Source organism: Anas acuta, chromosome 2 (genome assembly GCF_963932015.1).
Source record: "Anas acuta chromosome 2, bAnaAcu1.1, whole genome shotgun sequence".
NCBI lineage: Eukaryota > Metazoa > Chordata > Aves > Anseriformes > Anatidae > Anas > Anas acuta.
This window is the reverse complement of record NC_088980.1, coordinates 71,206,676-71,222,194: the sequence shown is the minus strand read 5'-3', so window position 1 is coordinate 71,222,194 and position 15,519 is coordinate 71,206,676. Positions and strand designations below refer to the sequence as shown.

Below are 15,519 nucleotides of genomic sequence, written 5' to 3'. Positions count from 1 at the left end.
AAATTTGTCCTGCATTTGGAAAATTAGACTATGAGCCAGCTCCACCAGAGGTGTGAGGATGAGGAATACAGCCAGGGGATGGGAAGGTGTATAGATGAAGACACAGCTGAATAGACAGGTTGATTGTGGACTCCACTTGCAGTCTCAAAATAGTACCTGGAGTAACCAATGTAGAAATTTTTTACATCTTGCCACTCTGTTTGGGGGAAATATACCGGTGGCTTCACCTTCTGAAATCCTGCGTAGTATTTTGAACATAAGTTGCTTTTGCAGTGGAACAAATTTCATCCTTAAGGCTGCTCCCAAGCTTTAGATAAAAGACAAAGTAAAGGAAAGCAGATGCTGTTTAAAATGCAGGAAAATACAAGCCCAGTTTTGATGGGATGGGGGGAGGAGGAGTTTTGGGAACACATTGATATTGCAACTGTCCTAGTATTACCATTGTTGCTACTATATTAATCTTACTATGGTAAAAAGCATGTAGAAAGAAAAGACCATGATACTCTTCCTACTGTCTCAAATGAAAGAATTAAAATTAAAAATAGCTTGTTTGTTAATTGCTTTTTGTTTTATTCCTTGACTGGAGCTTTTGTTCTTGGCTATAGATTTATTGGAAAAAGTAAGTTCATATTTGTTCGTGCTCAGTTAATTTAGTTTGTTTTCTTTGTGTATGAAGATTTTTTTTTTTAAAAAAACGTTCTTGAAAATGGCTGTTTAAATAGAAACTATTTTTTACTTTGACAGAACCGCGTAGTAAGACAAAACCCTGGGGAAAGAAATTATCATATATTCTATGCTCTGCTGGCAGGGGTAGAAGAAAGAGAGAAAGGTGAGTGGCAAAGCTTAAGTCACATAACTGTAGTGGCTTTCTGTTAGCAGTCAGCCACAGTGACAGCAGCAGAGAATATAACTGCAGAAACTCAATAAGCCAAGCAGCAAAATGGATTATTTATTCAGCTGGAATTCACTGGGCATGAATTTGAGCTCTGCCTGATAAAGTAACCTGCTTAGTTGAAGAACGTCACCAAGCTGTGGGTCATTTTTCTAACAGCTTCTTCTGTGGCCCTGGGAAAATTACTCGGGGACAAACATGCTTCACCATGTTCAAGCTGAATATTTTTGCTGGTACTAAATAACTCCACAGCAACAAAGGGAAGAATTCTGGTTCCTCTAATCCTCTCTCATAAAGAATAAATCTACTGAACAAAAGAAATGACATTTGTATATGTGCAGATTTGCCTAAAGCTGTCTCAGTATCTCCCTTTGGGCCTGCTGTCTTTGCATGCTAAAAAATAGAATTATCTCCATTGTACAGCTAAACAAAGCAAAATAAAACACCATGTTTAATTTTAGTATAAAATGTTGTTCACTACATTGTCATAATTTCTGAGAAGATGAATTGTGAACTATGTAGCTCTGACATATTAATCTGTGGATTTTTTTTTTCATTCCTCCTCTTCTCACCCCTCATCAGATGCTTTTTACTTATCTGTACCGGAGAACTACCACTACCTGAATCAGTCTGGATGTATAGCGGATAAGACAATCAATGACAAGGATTCTTTCAAAGAAGTCATTGTGAGTTGTTTCACTAATTCCTTATGCTTTAAAAACATCAGAGGAGTGGATGCCTGGGGCCTGTTGATAGAGCAGGAGACAAAGCCTTCCTATACTTACGTGTGTTTCCCTCTGACATTCTGGCTCTGTGTGGAGCTCTCCCATAGAGGCACTAAGCTGACAGGGACTTGTTTCTCGTAACGCACCACTGTTACCATGAACATGTGTCATGTCACACCTCCAGTGTTTGATTTTTTGTTTATTCTATTTTTTTTGCAATGGATGATAATTAAGTGAAATGATTAAATTTTGGAATGAGAAGAGTATCAGATAAGAAGATAGTAAAGCATTTACATGCCTTTACACTTCCCTACATGCCCAGCTGTAGGAATATTTACAGGAGTTTAGGGAACCTACCCATCTATATGGTTTTTGTACCAAAACCATCCATATGCCCCACTGGAAAAGCATGTCATGAAGAAAACATAAACTGTAGTCCCTTTGTCAGCATAGCCTGTATCTGAAATAAAACATCATAAAGCATAGGTGTGCACAGGAAGCACGTTCTGGTGTCCTGCCTTTAAACCTGACTCATTCCAAACATACTCCAACAACAGGGTTGCTCTTTGCTCTTCATCATAAAAAAATAAATAAATCACAAAATAAAGTAGTATATTTGCTTTCCCTCCTTTGCCTTTCTCCAGTATAAATAGAGCCACTATATCTATACTGAAATGGCCAGTTATGTTTATATAAAAAGGCTTATTTTATGTCTCTTATTTATATGAGATTGTTCGCATGAAAACGTCATAACATAAAGCAACTGGAAATAGCCTGCCTCTTGTGTAGAGAATGGTTTGTTTTAGCAGATTGTTTTACATTGCAGGCGTGTCTGCTTCCACTGTCTTTTCATTCTAAAGCTTTGTATGGATGGTGTAGTGCCTGCTGGACTGACGCTGCAGTGCAGTTTGTGGAGAGTGACGCACGTGGGCTTCTATGATTCTTTCAGCTGCAGTTGAGAAATCCAGTTGAATGCAGTAATATACAGAATAGAGATGAGCAAAATGTAAACACAGTTTAAAAAACAAGTCTTGATGGAGATTTTATCTGAACAGCTTTATACTAATGTCAGCAATTAGCTACAGCAATTAAAGTACACTGACTGTTAGGATAATTCCTAATTGCTTACCAACTTGCTAGGGTTATTCACAGCAGAATTTAAAAATCAATAGAAATAAACACTTTAATGCCCTTCACCAAATTATATTCACTTTGCTATTTAATCTCTTTGCCAAATTGAAAAAATAAATATGTATTTGATGCAGCAGTTACTTTCAGTGTAAAACTTCCTATTCTGGGGGGGGAGGCTGTTGAAAAAGTTGGTAATTTATTTAAATTATAGCCACATAGCTTAAGTAGATTAGCATGACATTTCATTTGTACTAATCATCCAAGGGGTAGGCAGAGTATGAAATCAAGTTGGCAGGTGAAGTTTGTGTGCTGTCCAAAATGTGGACACGCTTCATGCACACGGTGAGGCTGCCCAGCCGCTTACGTGGAGTGGGAGGTGGGCAGAAACCCTGTAGTTTGCACTTACCTGTCTTTTTCTATTATGTTCATCCCCTTTCTGTATGTTGATTGCAATTTAAGTTCCAGAAATGTTACTTAGGTAAAACTTCTTTTATGCCCTCCCCCCTGCTTTCTTTTATTGATGCTTTCCTGGAAGCAAGATGATTCTCAAATCCCTGTGCTTCAGACATTCTTTCTTTCCTTTGTCTTTATGTAGAAGACAGTGAGGAAGACTTGCAAAGTGAGCATGGAGATGAATTCATAGCGTTGCTGCATTTTTTTAGAGCTCTGTTTTGAAAGGTCTTCTAAACAAAATAAACCTTCAGCCTCTGCACTTTTGTTTGCAGGATGGGTCTGAAGTTTTCTGTTTGTAACTTACGATTTATGAAAGTTAAAGTGTGTCGGGTGTCTACTTGCAGTGACCATAACATGATGCACCTTAACTGCAAGGGTATAAAGCTATGATCTGGTCTCAGACAGAAGCATACTATACCCAAGTTTTGGTAATTTCCAAAGGTATATAGTCACCCCTTCTATGTCAGAGAACAGTGGATATTTCTCTCAATATTTCTTTAAATAGAGATTTGCTGTTCTTGTTACGTAGTTGAGCCTTGATCATTGCCATATTGGTAACTCATAATTTCAATGCATTTTATATAAATCTGCTTTTCTTTCGCAGTTTTACTGTAACATTTCAGACCATGCTGGTAAGATCTGTATTTGGGCTTCATGGCTGGCCCAGAATATGCCATAGAAGACCTCCTCCGAGATCTCCATGGCTGAGAAACAAACAAACAAATCTTACACATTGCAGTGTTTCCTTCCACATGCTTTGTTACCTGCAAGGCTAATTGGCAAAATTTGGTAAAAACACAGAGAAGGTTATCATTTATCAATTAAAATCACTGAAATTGTCTAATACACAACTCAGTAGGGCATCTCAGTGTTCGTGTAGTTTTAGTGAAGAATTTGAAAGCAAATAACATCATCCTTATAGTATCAAAAAGAGATTTCTTAAGACCAGACTAATACCTGTGTGTTCCAAGTTGTCCTCAGAATGTCCTAAAATGCATTCAATTTGGGTTGAAGCCACAGGAATTAACTCCTGCTAGTCTTCTGTTGGTACTGACTTGCATTGCAAGGGCCTGACAACGTGGTGGGTTTGTGCTTGTCCCCCTTTTTGAGTCAGTGTGTGTTTTATTTAAGAAGTCCACATGTCATTCCAGACTGCAATGGAAGTGATGCAGTTCAGCAAGGAGGAAGTGCGAGAAGTTTTGAGGCTGTTGGCTGGCATTTTGCATCTGGGAAATGTTGAGTTCATCACTGCTGGAGGGGCACAGGTGTCCTTTAAAACAGGTGAGAAGGCTGTGCTTCCTTGTAGCATGTAAATATCTCTTGTAATCTTATATTCATTGCTAGTAGATCCGACCATAGCAAAGACAAACACTGAAAAGGTATTTTTGCTTTTTAGCACTTGTAAATTTTGATTTAAGTTTTATTTTTTGCTTTTCAACAGGTGAAGCAAATTAGTCTTTGTTGCTGGATGCTAGATCTTAATTAGGAAAGACCTTGAACATGTATTTATTCCATTAATAGTAGTGAAATTCCATTTTATTTTAATTCTTTGTTTGAAATAATCTCAAATTGATCAAACTTAAGTGAAAAGTATGTTCCTTAACTGATACCTCCACTGAAGGTATATTTTGTTTAGAACTTTCTATACTTCAGTTACAAACGTGAAAGCATGTGCTGGTATGTGTAAAGACTAGGCTTCTGAATATTTTAAATATTTGTTTGTATATGGCAATAAAAAATAGCATTATGTCCTGTTTTATATACTGCATTACAGCAAATTAAAATATGCATGTAAGAAAAAAAACATGCTGGTTTTCATTATCCCAAGGAAAGCTTAAACACATTCATCTGTATGGTGATTTACTTTTTGTATCTGCAAAAATATGTTGGAGTAAGCAGCAGATTGTTCGAATCCTTGATATGTAGCATTAAGAGGAAAAAAATGTGACTTAATTGTGATGAATCTCCACTGCTGACTTCCTTCAATTGTGCATATCTGTGATACTGTGCTTTCTTGGTAGCAACAGAAAAAAACTCTAGAAATTCTAGCTGTCTTTTGATCTCTAATTCCCATCATAGGTTCTAAGAATATTAGATGATTAGAAGCATCTTAAATGCTGATTGACATAATAATATCAAAAAACGAATTCCACGACCTTATATATTCAAGGACATATTTGTCTCTTTTGCCAGCTCTGGGTAGATCTGCTGAACTACTGGGGTTAGACTCCACACAGCTAACTGAAGCATTGACACAGAGGTCAATGATACTCAGGGGAGAAGAAATCCTAACACCTCTTAGTATACAACAGGTAAAGCCATCCATGTTTTAACATATTTCCCTGGTCTGGTCAATATCTGGCTCAGTCTTCACTTCACTAGTTAAATCTTTGGCTGCTCATACATCAAAGTTGCCATCAAAAATGTTATGTAGTTTTTGTTTTGGAAAAGTATAATTGGACTTCTAGGAATCTCTGTAGATCCCATTCGGTCATTCTGGCCAGGGCTGGTAGCTTGGCTGTTGTAATTATTAGTCTGATTGCTTAACGTTTTTTCCAATTTCTAATCATGCAGGCTGACAGTTTTCCTTGTTTGACATTTGTGTTATGTAGGCATTTGTGAAAACTTTCATTAAAAATAATTAGGTTTACAAGGGGATTAGAAAAAGGTGTACATCGAAATATGCTTACCAGTGGAAGGGGGAATATTACATTGTTACTACCTACCCTTTTATTTTCTTCATCCCCAGTTTGTCTGTAATTTTCTAATCTTTGAATGCTTTAGTTTTAAAATGTAATTTTAAAGCCACGTAAGTATACAGCTGTTATAACTTACACTGTTAAAGTTCTCAGTTACACTGGTGATTGGTATGTTGTGTGTTATTTTCATTGCAGGCAATCGATAGCCGAGATTCTATGGCTATGGCACTTTATTCTCAGTGTTTTGCTTGGGTCATTAAGAAAATCAACAGCAGAATCAAAAGCAAAGAGGACTTCAAGTCCATTGGAATTTTGGACATATTTGGATTCGAAAACTTTGAGGTAGATTTCAAAAATTTGTTCAGATGAACTGTCTGATATTGATGCTTCGTTGTTCTACATAGCTTTGCCATCTTCACTGGAACATATTAAATTTGTTATAACTTCAATCAGTTCATTACTTGCAAAGTAAAATGCTTTGAATGTATACATTTTTGAAAACGTCTTCCCTTTTTAGGTAAACCGTTTTGAACAGTTCAATATTAACTATGCAAATGAAAAGCTCCAGGAGTATTTCAATAAGCACATCTTTTCCTTGGAACAACTGGAATACAGCAGGTAAGGGTTCCAGGTGAAATTTGAAAGAATTTTGAAAATATAAATATTCACTTGAAATTTGCATTACCAGCTACCTTAGCTTCCTTTGAAAGTATCTTACTCTGTCTCTATGTATTTTTTAAAAGCAAGCTGATTTCACAGTAATTTGCAAGACAAACGCATCAGCTCCTCCCATTTGTATATTTAAAATCTTTTCTTTGTAGTTGTCAATAAAAAGGCTCTCCTTATTTTCCTTAGGGAAGGACTAGTTTGGGAGGATATTGACTGGACAGACAACGGAGAGTGTTTGGACCTTATTGAAAAGGTAATAAAGTATTTGGAATCAGTACCAATTTCTAGATCTTTTTCTCGCGTAATGTGTTTCTAAAACACTGCTGACATAAAAGAGTAGATGATAGCTCTTGCATGTTTGAGTAGTGATCTTTTAATATGATCATTTTCATGCATGGACATATTCTAGATTATATTGTAAGCTCAATATGCATATCTTTCCTTGTAACTTTTAACAGTGTGTGATTATATACAAAAGGAATATCTGGAAATTATTTAAAAGAGTAGTGAGTCTGTCTTTAGTCATGAAGCTTTCCTTCCTGTTTTTTTTCTTCCTATTAATTACACTAATATTCATTGCTATAGTAAAGAAAAAAATATAAACTTAACACTATAAAGTCCACATTTAAAGTGTAACATGCAAGATAATTTCTACTTTGCAAGTAAAAAAAAAAAAAGTTTTACTTCTGCAAGGCTAAAGAGAAGGCTGATAAGGTGGCGGGAGGGGGATGGGACAGGACAAAAAGAATGACCATGTCTTTCTGTCATAATTACTTTTTCTGGGTTGTGGGTAAACTTTATTTGTTGCCTGACAGTTTTTGCTTCATCCATAATTTGGTGTGTGTTCTGATTTGTACTAAAGAGACATGTAAAAGATTGTGAAGTTTCTTCGTAATTATTGATCAGAATATTAGCAGTGAGGGGCAGGTGAGACCCAAGTTCACTGCCTAGAAATGACTGGATGCTCTCTGGCTGGATGAAAAAGCCTAAGTTACAAACAGTTTTCATGTGTTCACTTCTGCCAGCAAAGCAAGAGGACTACATGAATTTATCTTTGCATGGCTTTTTGAGTTCAGGTAATCACAGAAACTCCATGGTGGTAGGCAGAGGATGCAAGTGTCAGGATGTGACTGCCATCAGGACAGTGGAATTTGGCAGAGGCTGCTCTAGGCTAAGAGGAAGTGAATTATTAAAATGTGCACCTGGAGAACTGTGTTTCTCTGAGAGGCTGTATCAACCTGAAGTTTGCTGGACACATTAATTAACTGCAGGGTAGCTTACTTTGTTTGCCACCTATTCTAATACAAAAAGTAGGGAACATCAAAGGAAATTATGAAGAGGCATATGCAAAACAAAGGGAGGTTCTGTTTTATGCCATGCATAGTTAAACTGTACATCCTTTGTTGTGCCCCTGGGCACTGTGCATGCCAGAAGTCCTTATGGGTTCATCAAGTAAGTAGATAAATTCACGGAAGGAAAGTTGTTGAAAGGCTTGGGGAGCTCCAAGTTGCTGATCATTGGAGACTTTAAGGCAGGCTGGAGCTGTATTCTGAGGCAGAATCACTGTATGCACCTAAGAACTCCCTACATGAAGAAGATTGTGGCTTCTTTCAGTAGCTTCTATTTCTTTGTTTTGCCTGCATATTGTATGCTGTATGTTTCAGAAGGAGTATAGCTAGGAAAACAGGATTGCAGGCTTCTAGGAGAGTGGGTTTTTAGTCACGTAGTCATGGCTTTGCGTTTCTCTGCAAACAATACCTTCAAGAACATTGTGATTTTTCCAAACTAGGGACAAGATTGGTGTTCATCTGTGCACTAACTCATCTTCTGCCTGTTTTCATTGTTATAGAAACTTGGCCTTCTGGCACTCATCAATGAAGAGAGCCATTTTCCTCAAGCTACTGACTCTACCTTACTGGAGAAGTTGAACATCCAGCATGCTGTATGTGATGTCTTGCTGATGTATTCTGGGAAAATTATGAAGGGCCTTTTTGCTTCTGTAGAAATGCATGGTTCAAATACACAACATATAGTTGCAGAGGATGCTATGGACATGATCCTACTTGCTTTCAGAACTTGAGTCAGTTACCAGGGAAAACAAATCCTTGTTACTGTCTAGGTCAAGTTTCATGTTGGTGAACAGGTCAAATTCAGCTCTTAGAGCTCTGACAACCACAGTAACTTAGATTACTTAGATTTTCAATTTCCCTTGATTTAATGAAGTATTCACCTTGATGTGATTTTCCAAAGTGTTGCTGTTCCCTCTGTACAGAACAGCATTACCTTTATTTGTAATCCTAGAAATATTTTCAAGAATTTTGGTGATGCAAGCATATATCTGCTGATCTTTGTAACTGCCAATTTAAGACAGAACCGTCCTTTCTGAGATGCCTTTAATAGAAGGGTTTGCCAGATGGTTTCAGCTTTAGCATAATGTCTTTGTAGATACTATCAATCTGTTATTATTGCATTTAAAGTAGTCCAGACTAACAAATCCTATTACTGTTATAAGTTGATTGTTTGCTTTTGGAGTACTAATCTTCTGGGGAGTTTGCAGGAAGACAATGGTTTGTTCAAGTCTGGGTTGAGAGGATAATGTGACCCTTTGTATTATTCTACTCCCTGGCCCCTCAGATATTTTTCTCTTTTCTTTTTCCTTCAATTAGAACAATCCTTTTTACGTAAAACCACGAGTTGCTGCTCACAATTTTGGAGTGAAACACTATGCTGGGGAGGTAATTTTCTGTTCTTTTCTTTGCTGAAATTATTCCAAACAGAATTTTCATTAGCTTAATTTTACCCTGAGGCTGCTCAAAATTAACTAAAGCACTCTGGTCCCTCAGCGCTTTTTACAGTACCACCATTGTGAGAGGTGCTCAACTGCTGGGCTTGGTGTTTGAATCAGCTCTGTTTCCTGCTAGGTCCAGTATGATGTCCGGGGGATCTTGGAGAAGAACAGAGATACTTTCAGAGATGATCTCCTGAACTTGCTACGTGAAAGCAGGTACATTTCCAAGATTTTTGTTTAGGACATCATGGTAAGAGGTGTCATATTTCCTAATTCTGCCGAGGTTCGAGTATGTTAAATGTTAATAGCATCAGACCTTGACAGAGTTGAAATGAGCAAAGAAATATCAGAGGTGCCTTTAAGCATATTCTCACTAAGGCAGGTTTTCCCGTCAAATTGCCATTCACTCCAGGAGACAGTAGCTTACTACCTTGTGAGTAAGGAAACTGAAGGCTGATGATGGTTTCCCACTATTATGGGGTGCCACGCAGGCAGCATACATGCATGGTGTTTCATTTCACATACAGCTCTATCTGCTTGTATTTCTGGCATTTCCTAATTTGGTTGAAAGCTTAGTGTTCAGGACCTACCACAGTGCAAATTATTAGTAAAGGCTTAAAGGGAAGAGTTTCTATAAAGAGTCTGCTCTTGAATGTCATTTGTACTTACATGCCTCCTGTCATCCTGTTGTGTAAGGTCTCACAATTCTTACAGTACCTTGTAAGCTGGAGCAGGACCACATAGGCCTTTCTGTAAGCATATGACTGAGACTCAGGGTGCATGGGGGTTCACAGAGAGGAGGGAACTGAGCCCAGGTTGTCTGTGTTCTTGGCTGCTGCCCTAGCCCATCCAGTCATCCTGCTTTGCTATGGGAGTTGTTTGCTTGTAAATCCCTTAACCTGTTCTGTGCAGGTGAAACTATTAATGAGTATTTCTCTCTGTATGTTGCTTGTTCTATTTTCATGATGTATCTGACATGGCATCTGTTAAGTGATGTATGTAGGTTTAAGTAGTAAGTTAAAGCTGCAGGACCTAGTTTTAGAGTAACTCCATTTAACTGCTGGAGTAATTCCATTTAAGTTAAAAGATCAGTATTTATGTAGAAGTGATAGGAGAAGGATACTAGTGATAGTGTGAAAAACAGCCTATACAGCTAGCATCTGAAAATGAGGCTCACGTGGGTAGCTGTTTTGTGTTGTGGTACAAAACAAAATGGAAATTTCGTTTATTCAGGTACAGTTCCCATTACAGTCAGCTGGAGTTTTGGTTGAGTGAGTGGAGTAAAACGGAGTAAAGATTCTTCACACTGCATTTCCCTGATGGCGTGTTAGCAAGGGAGAGGAAAAAACCTCTTTGTTACATTTTGGTTATTTTTGGTTTTGCTCCCCTGAGTAAATTCTGCAAAGTCAAAGTCTGTAGTTAAAGTTATGGAGAAAATTAAAGTTATGGAGAAAATTTGCATGGAGGATTTCTGAGGGACAGAGTTTACTCTGCATTCTGTGGCGGTACACTGTGTGCTCTGTATACTTTAAAGATTTTATTTCTCCTTTCTGTTTCAGTCTTGATTTCATCTATGATCTATTTGAACATGTTTCAAGTCGCAACAATCAAGACACTCTTAAATGTGGAAGCAAGCACCGAAAACCCACTGTCAGTCTACAGTTCAAGGTTAGTTATTTTGTCGTCTCTGCTCTGTAGCTAATCAGTGACAGATAAACTCTGTTCACTAAAGAAAATCGTGGACCAAAACAGGTGAAAATTAAGCATCAAAATAATACTGTCTCGTCTATGAAACTGCACTTACTAATCAACTGAGCGGGCATACTAGTTAGTTTCAAGCAGAAGCCAAAGTTCACATCACACCATCCACACAAAACTCCTGTTGCTTTCCATTTGCTTACTTGTCCTTATTTTAAAGCTCTGCCATGAAGCTGGTCTCTGGTTTTGTTTCGTCTTTCTAATTCAAAGCCAACCACACAAATGCACAAAGCCTTACAGCAGTGCCTGTATACTATGAAAAATAAGTACTGAGTAAATATCTCACTAAGATGTTGCATTGCTTTGTAACTTAGCTTGGAAAGCATTTACATTAAACAGCATTTTATGAGGCTTTATAGCCCTGCCATCAAAAATGGCACCAAATTGAAATCTAGCATAAAGTCTAAAGTCTATCTGCAAATTATTTAAAAGAGAAAGTTTGGCACAAAACCCTTTCTAAATTGCAGGAGTACAAGTCTGGATTAGTTGTCTTTCATTTTGCTTAAATTAATATACATTTGCACTCTTCATTTACTTTTTTTTTTTTTAAAGGGAGCAGGCTTAACCCCCTTGAGGGCAGATTTTATCCTAACAGACTATTGCTGACTGTTGGACAAAACAGGAAGGAATGTATGCTGGGGCGCACACAGTGCATTTTATTGAAAAACACAAATGTTATATTCTGTGGACAGCCTGCTCTGTGCTATCGTTGCTTGCCTCACACAATACCCACTTGTGATGGGGTGAAATTATTTGCTAGCTCTTGGGGATAAGGCAAGGTACTGTTTCCACATAGTTCTATCTGTGTAAAGTAGGTCTTAAGATGTTAACATACAGAAACTAAGTATATTTTTCATCTACTTTGCAAGATAGAACATAATGTAGAGTTCCTTCTCTTCTTCATCAGGGCCCACAGACAGCATAAAACATGATAAAATATGAAATCAGAACACGGTTGCCTCTTAGCTAAAGCTGCACTAACTGACCATTAACTAGTCAGAGTGCTTTACAAGAGGTTGACTTTCAAGTCACGCTATCCCCAATGAATTTGTTAGGGTATTTTTCCATGTTTTAAAGCTGTCCAAAGTTCTTAGGATAGGCTAGTTAACTCTTTTTTTTCATTTGATTCAGAGTGCTGACTGTTGTGGGCCAGGGAGTGTATGTCAAATAGCTGAAGTTGGATATTATCTGCGTCAGTTTATTGCTTAAAGCAAGGATAACTTCATTTTGGCTCATCATCTGACATTGACTTAAAGGTGTGCAGAGCTTTATAAAATCTGGATACCTGTACCAAAGATGAGTGTGAAAACAGATCAAATCATCATTGTTTAAACTGACCAACTTTCCAGTCTGTGCTGGTGTTGTAGTTGGTGTTGCTAGAAGTCTGAGAATTGTCTTAGAGGTCCATAGATAGGTAATGTTCACACAGGGTTTATGCAAATGAAGCCATTACTTCAAAAGCGTAAATATTTGTCTTTACACAAAAATATTTGTCTTTGTATCTTCTCACTGTTTAATATTTGCTGCCTCTGATTCCTAGTCCAGAGGCCAGCAAAAGCAAATAACCCACAGAACTATCATTTATGTTCCCAGTCACTTCACCATTTGCTCCCTTTGCTCAGTAGCAACTCTTGTGCACATCCACAACTCTGCCTGTTGCCTTTATCGCTTCCTGTTTAATCACCAAGAAAACCCTTCGTCTGCAGATTAAAGCAAGAATTTGTTGCAACAGACTGCCCTTGGCAGTTTCACTCAGAAACATATGTTAGGGCACACAGTGTTGCTCCTTTAAAAAGTGAATTTTCTCTCTACTTGGCAGCTTGCTCTGTATTCTCTTTGCTGCCTGGCACACAGTGCCACCTTTGAGGAGTGAAACGTTACCATTGCTAGTTTTCAGTGCTGTTCAGAGTGTGGGCTATGCTCCTGCTCAGTCATTTGTATATCTGCAAGTAAATATAAGGTTTCAGTTTAAAATGGAATTATCATACTTAATGATACAGAATGGGGCAAGTTGGAATAATGGCTCGGGAGGGAAAGGGGTGCATATATAATTAAAATAATAATCATAAAAAGACTGAGGTTTTTTTTGTGATTTTTATCTCCAGTTTGAGGTTTAGATAACTGATAGTATAATGTGAATTGGGTCATACAGAGTTACAAATCTCAGAGGGAGGAAAAAAAAAACAACACATTTTTACATTTTTTCTCTATTTTTTACTGAAACTTATAGCGTATCTTTTTATTGTTAAGTACAATAAATAACTGATAGCAGTTAGCTATCAAATGAAATAACTGTGCAGCTGTCCGCTTAAGTGTTGTCTTTCAGTAAGATATATCTTCTTTACCACTATATAGTTTACTCAATTTTTGTCAGATAGGGGGATTTGTTTGAAAATCTATTCCTGACAAAACAGTAGGTACTATATTCTAAAGTACTTTTTTTTTTTTTTCAGAAATGTTTTACATTTTTTCTGCCTTCATGTTGATTTATATTTACTACTACAGTGTTCTTTTATAGCAAGAAAGGGAGAAACCATGTAGGAAAGGGGAACTCTGAACAAAATGCTGCTGATTGCAGGGAAATTGGAAAATGAATGGATATTGGGTGGTTGAAATAAAAAGAGGAAATCTAGTTTTTGCAGTTATTTTAGTTTCACCTTAGACCTCCACCTTGCTTTGTGGCTTGATTGAGTATAACAGTTTGCAAAATGTGGATCCTAAGTCTTAAAACACTCATTCAAAGATACTTGAAACAGAAATTTTCTAATTTGTTGTTTCCATATGAACGGTTTCCCTCATTATCAACCTGTACATCTTGTTCACTGTAGAAGAACAATGAAAGTTTTGATCAGAGGGGCTAGTGGAAGAAACAAGCATGCATATGTTTATTCTGTATGCTCACAGTGTTATAAGTTTACATAATGTTGTATTTTCTGGTGTGAACCGCTAGGTGTTGCAGTAGATACTGTCTGCAGTACTAAGCTGTAAGAGCTTTTTCTGGGGTATTTTGCTTGTACAAAAAGTCCACTTGTGAAGTGCTGTCTTCTTTCCACCTGTATTTTAGGAATCACTTCATTCTTTAATGGCAACACTGAGTTCTTCAAATCCTTTTTTCATTCGGTGCATCAAACCCAATGTGCAGAAGGTAAGATTTAAAATTGCTTCTGTCTTTTCTGTGTATCCCAGGCTTAATCTTTCACTGCTTGGTTGGTTATTTACAGATGTGTGATGTAGACAGTAGCGTTCTTCACCAGCTTTGTAAAAGAATCTGCAAAGTAAAGGTACTGGGAAAGGTTTTTGATTGTTTTTTTTTTTCAGGCAGACTTGGTCTCTGGGCACCTTTTTAATAGCCAGTGTTCAAAACTTTCTGTGTGGGCTCTAAGGATGGTTATAAAGGGAAGAGTTGCCAATTTTATAACCTGTGAGAGCCTTTTTAGGAAAAAGATGTCAAAACTACAAAGCTAGTTTTAAATCAGTAGAGGAAGTGAATGGTGGTGCATGTAACAAATACTTTTCTTCCAATTTATGTGCAATACTAGGCATAATCATGCTGGCTGTTAAGTTCTGTTACAAAATAGGTTTTTAAAAGAGACTTGGAAACTAAGGCTTACTGTATCAATTCGTCTTTGAGTTGCAGATAATGAAAGAAGATATCAAGACTTAATTAGATATGTTTGAGGGCTCTGTAGAAGATGAAGGTAACAGTATAGTAATTGCTGAAGTTAATATTGTTAGCTGGTCCTGATATTGTGGGATTTTGTGTGTCATTTTCTGGCTTTATAGACCATTGTTTGGTATGGTCTGTATATGTAAAAATGCGACAAGTAGAGGTACTAGGAAAAATGCTTTATGGTTTTCACAATGCAAATAGCTGACTTTGCTATAAATCTGGTTTTAGATACTACATTTATATGAGTTATGTAGTTAATCAGGACAATGAAACATCAAACCAGGCAGATTTCCAGATTTCCCAGCTTTTTTGGATTGTCTGTATGGTATGTCTCTGACCTTACATGCTTTCAGCTGCTAACTGTTTTTAACTACGCTTTCGCACTGTTGCTCGTAGTATGTGAAATAACATGCAGATTGTGGGCACCTTAGCAAGAGGAACTAGCCAGTAAGCAAATGGGACCTGTTTTCTGTGTTCTGAAGTCTTTCATGCTCTGAGTATGCTTTGATTTGCAGCCACAAGGCAGCCAAAACCCCATGGATGACAGAGTCTTTGCTGGCAGCTGGGTTCGATGAGCACGTGTGTGTAGCAACGTTCCTGATCACTGAGGGAGTGCAGTTTTGAAAAGCCTGTTTTCCCTGCTCCCATTTATTTCTGGCAGCCCCACAGCCCTCATAAAGCCCACCTGCTGCCACTAGAATATAAGACGAATTTCCGTAACTCTAGTGTTTTTT

At 37.5% G+C, this 15,519-nt stretch overlaps 1 protein-coding gene across 1 annotated transcript in view; it reads left to right on the top strand.

The window, feature by feature from the left end:
• The window catches only part of MYO10 (myosin X), a 162,486-nt gene that overhangs the window by 92,384 nt on the left and 54,583 nt on the right, over window positions 1-15,519 (top strand). Inside the window, exons 7-19 of the mRNA XM_068670841.1 lie at window positions 606-619; window positions 745-829; window positions 1,475-1,578; window positions 4,353-4,482; window positions 5,395-5,513; window positions 6,096-6,242; window positions 6,418-6,518; window positions 6,756-6,822; window positions 8,419-8,511; window positions 9,236-9,304; window positions 9,491-9,573; window positions 10,917-11,025; window positions 14,180-14,260. Of these exons, the coding sequence (XP_068526942.1) occupies window positions 606-619; window positions 745-829; window positions 1,475-1,578; window positions 4,353-4,482; window positions 5,395-5,513; window positions 6,096-6,242; window positions 6,418-6,518; window positions 6,756-6,822; window positions 8,419-8,511; window positions 9,236-9,304; window positions 9,491-9,573; window positions 10,917-11,025; window positions 14,180-14,260 (1,202 nt within the window). The remainder of the gene's footprint in view (window positions 1-605; window positions 620-744; window positions 830-1,474; window positions 1,579-4,352; window positions 4,483-5,394; window positions 5,514-6,095; window positions 6,243-6,417; window positions 6,519-6,755; window positions 6,823-8,418; window positions 8,512-9,235; window positions 9,305-9,490; window positions 9,574-10,916; window positions 11,026-14,179; window positions 14,261-15,519) is intronic.